General features: G+C 35.4%; 1 protein-coding gene across 1 annotated transcript; it reads right to left on the reverse strand.

Annotated features, from left to right (window-relative positions):
• Nucleotides 1-471: 471 nt before the first annotated feature.
• On the reverse strand, nucleotides 472-1,273 carry LOC145137713 (nuclear transcription factor Y subunit B-4-like). Its single transcript, XM_079071856.1, has one exon. The coding sequence runs from the start codon at nucleotides 1,164-1,166 to the stop codon at nucleotides 711-713; it is 456 nt and encodes a 151-aa protein (XP_078927982.1). The 5' UTR covers nucleotides 1,167-1,273; the 3' UTR covers nucleotides 472-710.
• Between the last annotated feature and the right edge of the window lie 8,280 nt (nucleotides 1,274-9,553).

Consider the following 9,553-nt stretch of genomic DNA (forward strand, 5'->3'; position numbering starts at 1 on the left):
AGAGGGATGTATAGACACACACACACGTACACACCAGAGATAAAGATTGCATAGCTTGTAAGGAGAAGCATCCCTTATAGTAGCTACATCTTTCTATTATGAGTATAGAGCAGTAACACTTGGGATTCAGGGAGATAAAAGTGTTACAGTAGAACAGTTGATTAAACTCATGTACGAAATCATATTCAAATCATTATTTTAAAGCTGATGTGTACACCTCAATTCAGTGAATGTTTTATTGAGAAGGCAAGGAATGAAAATACACACATACCCTGATAGTACCGGTTCTTGAATTGATAACCATGAGGCATATCCATCTTGACATATGGACTCCCGTATCTCATAAAACCGTATATTTTTGTACGCTGCGGTTACCTGTTTTCCAACTTTAGGGAGATGGTATGTGTGTGTGTGTGTTTGTGTGCGTGTGTCTGTTTGAGAGAGAGAGAGAGAGAGAGAGAGAGAGAGAGAGAACCGGAGATTACAGACTTAAATAAAGTGTAGAGAATCATAAACAGTTTTTGGGTCTCCAGAAATTGTGAACCTACCAAAGTTCGCAGATAAACAGGCCCATCACGATTGATTTGTTCATAGAAATCAACAGTTTCAAAGAAAATGACGTTTTTAGATCAGAAAATATCGATAACCTAGGGTTACATATATGCTCATGAAGGCTTTGTGTGCGAACTTTCCCCTTTTTTGCTCCATATTTATCTGAACTCTAGTGGTGAAGTATTTGGATAATACAATCGATCTTTACAGTTGATAGAACTAGAAGCTTCTCGAGCAGTTGCTTCGTCGCTGCTGTTGACTATGTTTGTCTTGTTTGAAGCGTCTAACGCTGCTGAAGAGGAGGCCGCAGCTGCCGATGCTCGCTGCCTCTCAAACTCCCTATGCTTATGCAGGTAGCGGGCAATGGCCTGAGAGTAGTCATCAAACCCTAGCGACCCGAGAGCCCAACAGATGTCGTCTCCATTAACGGTCTTGCGGTTCTCCTTATGACACTTGTCAGATGCCTCCCCGGTAACAAAACTTATGAACTCCGATGCACACTCTTGTATAGTTTCCTTGGCTTCTTTGGAGATCTTGGCGGTGGGTGGTAGGATCCTTTTCATGATCCGACCCACATTTGCAACGGGTAGCAATTTATCATGCTCATCCACCATGTTTATATCTATCTTTATGTTTAGTCAAGATCTTCTAAAACGCAGACACGTTTCACTTTATATATATGTGTATCAATACATACCCACATGTCCATATAATTACATGCTGTGTTTACATATATGTATGTATGCACATGCCATGGAAATGTCTTGGGGGTGCTGTGAAATTTCTATTTATATTTTTTCTAAAACTGTTCATTAATAATGGTTTTTAAAAAGAAACTGAATCAAATGATGACTATAAAGTGTGTTTTGTAACGGAATGTTAAAACAAGGAAGGAAAAGCATGAAGTAGGATGAATAAGAACTACATCGATCCAGCTAGTGGAAAAAATCTGAACATTGAAGTTAATATCATTATATTCACCCCCTCACTTTTGGTACGCACCCGATTTTACCAAACTACTAATACACAAAACCGGGACGTACGTAATTTGAAATTTATCCCACTAATGACATTTCTTAATTTCCCTTCTGCGCATCATCCTTCACCTCCCTTACATTTGACCTAGTCTAGGACGCATATACACAAATGGTCTTAATTTGTTCAGATGCCAATCCTAATATTGAAGTTGAGAAATGTCATTAGTGGAATAAATTTCAAATTATGTACGTCCCAGTTTTTGCACACTAGTTTGATAAAATAGGGAACGTACCAATAGCGCAGCTGGGGGTGATATTATCTTCAATGTTCAGATTTTTTCCACTAGTACCAAAACTACTACGTACAAACCATTAATGATCCTTTATTAAACTCATCAATTGTACCGGTCTTGAGCTTAATTTGGCCAGATGACCATTTGTTCATCCATGCCATTTGTTTCCTCACATGTACGTACCTACCTTATCATTGGTAATTCTTGTACAACTCAACTTATCTGATATTAGCAGTGCAATATTCAATGATAGAGTAAATAAAGTTATCTAATCTGAAGATGAAAAGTTATTTTCATATACTTTACTGAAAACATGAAAGTATTGAGGTATACAATGTTCTTGAGTTTCATGTACTTTATTGAATACATGAAAGTATTAAGGTATACATTGTTCTTGTATAATTCAAGCTAGGGATGAGCATCGGTCCGGATCCAGACCGAACCGAACTGAGAACCGAAAAACCGAGAACAAATTTACTGGGAAATAGATACCGGAAACTAGACAATTTAGTTGGTTGCTTTACTCCGTCTCGTAGGAATGCCAGTAGTGTTCTTGCAAGTCTCCTAGGGCTTCTTATCACACGCACTGAAGGTAAGAAGAATCATGAATTGCAATTCCTGTTAAATAGGTTGATTTAAAAAGTGAGTACTTTACTTTGTTTTCTTCATTACACATTTTGATATGTTTTTAGTTTATGTTCAATTCTTAATTTATTAATCACGTGAGTAGGTTCCATCTTTGTTATTGGATTTTGATTTTCCAATCAATTTAGGGTGATGAATCGATTAAGGGTTTATAAGAGATTTGCACCAAATTTGAAACCAAATTGGACTTTAGATATTGATATATGTATGAAGGACAACACCCTTCACAAAAGCATTTATAATCACTTGATTGAATAAGCAATATGTGAAAATTATAAAAACTTAACCATCACGTCTATAATTTTGATTATATATTAAGGGTTTAGAAGATTCCAAAAACTACGTGTCGAACACGTCTATAATTTTGATTATATATTATTCGCATAGTGCTTACACGAAATGTTTTTGCATATATATGCAAAAACATTTCGTGTAAGCACTATGCGAATAATATATAATCAAAATTATAGACGTGTTCGACACGTAGTTTTTGGAATTTTCTAACTTCTAGTTTTTAAGAAAAAAAAATTTTTAAAAATTTCGATCTGCAACAACTTTTAGCTTTTGGGTTAATAAAAAGTTTTAAATCCAAAAGTTTTTTTAACTAGCGTTTAATAATTTTTTTTTAGATTTTAATAAATTGCCTTAAATACTATTCAAAATAAGTAACAATATCCACACTTTAGGTAATTACCTTATACAATTAAATATAAATATAATTTAATAATTATGATGTGTTTAATTGAAAGACTATATCAACAGATTTTATCATTTATTAATTTTCATCTACAAAGTTATATATATATATATATATATATATATATATATATATATATATATATATAGTGTAACGCTCGTTTCTTGATTCTCGATATGTGATTCTTTTAATTTTTAAATTTGTGATTTGGCTTGACTCGATGTGTTGTTATATGATAGAAGAAGGTGAAGAAGGTGATTTTGAGCGATAGAGTGCTAGATCTTCTTAAGTGTAAACCTTCTATCCTTGCTTAGGATTTTTGTAAGTATTAACGCTCCATGTTTTTTTTTCTTTTTTGCATTTAGAATTATAGATCTAGGTTATTTAGCTTATTCTTGGTCCTTTCATGTTGTTTGGTTGGATTTTGGAAAACTCCAGACCCAAATGTTAAGTTTTAGGGTCTTTTGGACCCTTTGGGACATTTAGAGATGGTTTTGGTCCTTTGTGTTGTGTCATGCATGGTTATGGTTGCATTTTTGGTCCCTTTTAACCTAAATGTAGACATCTTTGTCTTTCGAACGTGCAAAATGATAAAGTTGTGAACTTTATCCATTAATTCCATATTTTGATGAGATTTAGAGGGTTAGAGTTCAGGTCTTGAAGGATTAAAACCTTAGGTGAAAGTTGGTTGTTAATTCAGAATTCATGGTGCGACTGACTTAGGGTCTCAATGTGACTTCAAGGGGTTTCGCGACAATTTTATTGTCTTGCAATCACAACATGACCAATAGTTCGTCACGACGTGAAGACCATTGACCTGACGGTTGACTTTTTGACGAATTTGACTTTTGGTCAAATTGGAGTTTTTGAGTTATAGGTGAGATTTATACTACTATTGGTCTGACAATTCATGTATCTGATTCGCTAAACTTCGAGTAGTTGGATTCAACTCTCTAATTCAGGCGAGTCTGTGCATTATACTGTGTAGGACACTAGGTATGATGTATGTTTGTGTGTCTATGTGATATGTATAAAAGACTATGGTTGTACCGTAGCACTTGTATGAAACACTATGGTGGTACCGTACAACTTGTATGAAAGACTATAGTGGTACCATAACAACTAAATGAAACACTATGTACGATCATATCATCAAAACTATAGTGGTATTGTAGTAACAGAAGTGAGCATAAGACTACGATGATATCATAACACTCACCTTAGTATATAGTATGTTAGCAAACTCACTAAGCTTTGTGCTTCTTCTTTAAGTTTAAAATGTTTCATATTGTTCTAGCAGCAATGGGAAGGGCGCGACTTGATTGCATTACATCCGTAGATTATGGTTTGAAACAAATGGTTGTATACCTATTTGAGAGTAAAATTTTTATGCTTTTATTTTAATTTAAAATGAAAAATTTGGGTTGAAATTGGGATATTACAAGTTGGTATCAAAGTCTTGGTTTGAGGGATTTGGACTAGCACGAGGTGTGTCTGAATTCAGATTGAGGTCCGAGTGATTTGTTTAATAAAAACATTTTATAAACGGTTTTTCTAAAAGAAAAAGATATGATGTGTGCATTCAACTAGAGCTCAAGTAAGTTATTCCCAACATATGCATACATGCTTGTTATGATAATTATGTTATAGTATGATTTACATGCTAGAGTTAGGCTAATGATCTACTCAGGATTGTATGATAGAATGCATGCTAGAAAAGATGCCTTCATATGTCTGTTACATGTATGATATGTGCTTGTTAGGCTTTATTATAATATTGATGGATTGTTTAGTGAATGCTTTAGAGTTGTACATGATTAGGACTAAATGGTCTTAGAACTTTTGGTTCAACCCTATTATCTCTTCTTGTCTGATAAAGGCCTTACAATAGAGACATCTATTCGAATTTCTATATTGTCCTTGGTTATGTACAACTTGTATTCATGAGACGATTTGTCGACGATAGTATCCTGATTGATTTTCTTACTATCTTTACTTTCTAATTTAGGGATGTAAACCCTTTTGCTTTGTGTTTGAATTAGAAGAATCATTGAGGTTATGGATTAATTTTCTATTTGGATTATTTATGAGTGTTTAATTTATTTTGTCAAGTTTTGTTGAAGATCCATATATGTTAAAGATCGTTACTCTATTGCTTATTGTTGAATTAGTAGAGTTTAAGATGATCAATCTAACTTTATTAATTTGAATCATAGTTTTCCATGATCATTGGTAATTATGACTAGAGTCAGATCAATATCTAGGGTTAGGATAATAAAGTAATGAACTTTAATGTGTATGCACGTATTAGATGATCATTCTAAGAGTCATTTAATTCCTATGATCATTCGGATAAATAAAGATCAAATCTTTCTTAATACGAACTCAACAATGAATTTAGGGATAATTAATGGCATGAATATGAAATTTAGAGTCTTTAAATTCATTACGATTAGTAGTCTGATCATCATGCTAGTCATATTAGGAATCCGTGAATAGTGAATGAATAATCTTTCCACTTAAGTAATTATCCATGCTTTTGAGATGCAATCCAATTTAAACCAAAGTACCCGAAGTGACCCGTTTCCATTCAGTTTATCTTGGTAGTTCGTTATTGATTTACGTGTGCTTTTATAATCAAAATCCCCTTTAATGGCTTCTGTTTATCTCGAATAACAGATAATAAAAAATCTAATGTTAATTTATTATCGTTCCCCAAGTGTTTGACACCTTTTCTTTCCACGACTATTCTATTTCACGATTAGGTACACTGACTAGTGTGTGAAAGCTAGTTGATATAGAATTGGATATATAAATTTAAAACTAGGGCATAAAATACACATCAAGTTTTTGCCACCGTTGTCGGGGAACGATTTTCAATTAATTTAGTTTGTCTGATTATTCTTTATTGTTATTTTATTTTAGTTTATTTTTCTTTTCTTTGATAACGTGTCACTTTTTGTAAAGATTTTGTTGTTATGTGCTGAAATTTTTGGATGATACGCACTGTTTGGTTTTCTTTTGCATGAGTTTCGAGATTGCAAGAAATTAGGGAATTTTGGACTTATTTAATCTACTACTTTGGTTATTTTTCCAAATTAATCCATGAGGCATAATATATCTAGATGTTTTGTGTTGGCCAAGTAGAATACTGAACTCTTGCTACTCTTGACTAGCTGGGTCACTCTTATTATGCTTATGTAACATCTGAAAATCCAACCATAATCTTTTTGAAAATCAGAGTATGGTTGTACCAAAAGGTTTCATTTATAATCATTACTAAATCATAAAATCATCATTTCATATCACATTGATGTATTCATATCGAAAATGTAGAAGGTGAGTCTTGTTTTAAAATTCATTACATAACATAGAATGATTAGGCTAGATGCCATGCCCCTCTGAGAATGTCGATATATCCCTATCATGCCAGCTCCTCAACCCTTCAAGTTTGAAGGACCTGCAACTAAAACATAAAGTACCAAATGTAACTCTAAATATTAGTGAGTAGAACAAATCTCACCCATTATAAAGATCATAAGCATTTATATAACCTATATATAGACATCATTACATAATGTAACACCCAGACTGATAGGATTTAGGTAAACAAACAAAAATAAAACTCTTAAGTTTGCATGCAACCTAAATAGGATCAATGTCTCTATTGAACCTATAACTAAGAACATCAAAAAAAAACCTACAAACCCTAGGCAAATTTTGAAATTAACATTAGAATGTTTTAGGGTTACATACATTTTAGTTGTTATAGCAAACAACTAGAATTCCTCTTGAAGATCTGTTGGAAGCAAGCACCACAAGTGTTGTGCCTTTGATGGAATCACACCTAAACTAGCAAGATAATGAATTAGGAGAGAGGAGAGTATTTCGTCCAAATCTTGTGGAGGGAAGGCATGGACGAAATCAAGGCTAGGGGACTCCTTATATAGTCGAGGAAACTTGGTGCCAAAGCTAGGGTTTAAAGGGATATGCCCTAGATCCTTTGCTTGGTGACCAAGCAGCCCAAACCCCTTGTCCAAGAGTCCTTGGACGAAATCTCCTAGGGTTTCCCTAGAGATTTCCATCCAACTTTTTCAAGAGGTTCTAGAGCCTTCCTTTCTCAACTATTAATAAATAACAAAACAGTCCATGTACTTTTAATTAATCCAATTAATGCCAAAATTAATTCCAATTAATTTCTGAGTAATTATTAATTAAATAATGTGATTTCTAATTAATATATTATTTTCATAACACATTAATAAAGCATTTATTTAATTTATTATTCATATAATAAGTTAATTTATCTCTCTAAAATCATCTTGTTTAATTTCTAGGTTTGAGGGCAACCCACAAGGACTGTGCTACTATCAATTCAAGTATATACAAATTTTAGTTATGGGCTTAGACACCTAATCCAACATAGACATAATGTATTTTCCTTTTGACCCAAAAGTATATATTTGTTGCAAATTTGGTCCTTACGCCATGCGTACTTGGGGCGTACGCATAGCATAGTTTATCAAATAGATTGTGAGTGCATGTGAGTACGTCGGGCGCACTCATGAGGTACACAGGGGGTACTCAGAACATATGCAACCCCTAATTTTTAGGGTTTGAGCGCTATTTGTAACATCCGGATTTCCAGGTATTATATTTGATCATTTATTCTTTTGAGTAAAAGGGAGGGACTCGACGAGTTGAGGCGTAGACTCGTCGAGTAGGAGCGCGTGTGCTGACTGGATTAATGAATGGACTCGACGATTCGGGAAGGGTGGACTCGATGAGTCCGCGCTGTAATTGGAAACCCTAATTCTCGGGGTTTGTGCCCTATTTAAAGGCCTTTATGGCCTCTATTTGCGGCCACTTCATCCCAGAGAAACCCTAGAGAGAGCAGTAGGAGAGTTTGAGAGCAAGAAGAGGTTAATACATCACTTTTGGTGTAGTTTTGCTAGGAGGAAGAAGGAAACACCAATCTAGAGCGTGAAGGGGGCTTGGATCTGGGCTAATCATCTTGAGATTTCATCTCTGGAGGTATAATCCTTTCTATTTCATGTTGATATGATAGATTTCATGATTTTAGGGTTTTTACCCCCATTATATGTAAGATCTAGTGAGTAGGAGGTCTCCTTTGTGTTAATAGCATCAGATCTGGACCATGAGAGGTCCATAGAGTCACTATCCCTCAGCTTTATACAAGCAAATGAGAGATTGGAGACTAGGTTACCATTTTTAGAGTTATTTCTCCATTTATGACTTGATGTGGGTTGCATGCACGTAAAGGTTGCACCTTTACGTGACATTTGAGCACTTGAAGGGTAGATATGATAGTTAGGGAAGCAGATCTGACCTTAGAAGCTCATTTGAGTAAGAACATGGAAGCAACTCGTCGAGTCCATAAGTGGACTCGACGAATCGAGTCGTGGTTGCCCCGCGATTCGTGACCGGAGGAACCCGTCGAGTGGAAGGATGACTCGATGAGCCAAGAGAGGCTGGAAGGATTCAGAGGACCCAGATGGACTCGCCGAGTCGCGCTTGTGCACTCGACGAGTCGGGTCAAAGTTGACCGTTGACTTTCGTTGACCTTAGGGTTATGGTCAAGACTGATTCAAGAGAGTTCAGAGAGGGGTAGAATGGCCTTCTACCCAATCTTTAGAGATGAGACTATGAGAGAATATTGATCGGGGATGTTATTTGAATAATAGAGGGAGGCTAAGTCGGGACGTTGAGAACGAGAGTTTATCCGACTTCATCGAGGTGAGTCTTCTCACTATATTGTACCTGGAAGGGTACCTATGTGTTACCGGAAGGTCTTGTATGATATGATGTATGTGCTATATGCGGTTATGTGATTTGTATGTGCTATGTATGTTATGTATGGTAAGGAACGGAAGGTCAGAATGATATGGACCGGAAGGTCAGGAGGTTACGGACCGGAAGGTCGATACGGGTAGGACCGGAAGGTCTACCAGGATTCGGGACGGAAGTCCCCTGAGACACATGGATCGGAAGATCCTATAGAGTTATGGCCTGGAAAGGCGTATGTGTTGTATATGGTATATTGGGGAACTCACTAAGCATTTATGCTTACAGTTGTTATGATATGTGTTTCAGGTACTAGCGAGGATCGCGGGAAGGCGCCGGCATGATCCGTACATACTTATGGAGTTTATGTTATTGAGATTCTGGGACATGTTTTGTTATGACACAGTGAATACATTATGTTTTATGATTATTGTGTGATTCAAAATATGATTTAAGAATGAAAAATTGTTTTGAAAATTTACGTTGTTACAAGTTAGTATCAAAGCCTTGGTTTGAGGGATTCGGATGCATCTTCGGATGAATCTGAACTCAAACTGAGGATTTGAGAAAGTTTTCATAAAATA

The sequence above is a fragment of the Lactuca virosa genome, chromosome 9 (assembly GCF_052849685.1).
Source record: "Lactuca virosa cultivar CGN04683 chromosome 9, Lactuca_virosa_CGN04683_v6, whole genome shotgun sequence".
In the NCBI taxonomy this organism is placed as follows: Eukaryota; Viridiplantae; Streptophyta; class Magnoliopsida; order Asterales; family Asteraceae; genus Lactuca; species Lactuca virosa.

Bases quoted from the DNA above. Each gene is read 5' to 3' on its own strand.
- LOC145137713 (XM_079071856.1), bottom strand. From the start codon at position 1,166: ATGGTGGATGAGCATGATAAATTGCTACCCGTTGCAAATGTGGGTCGG.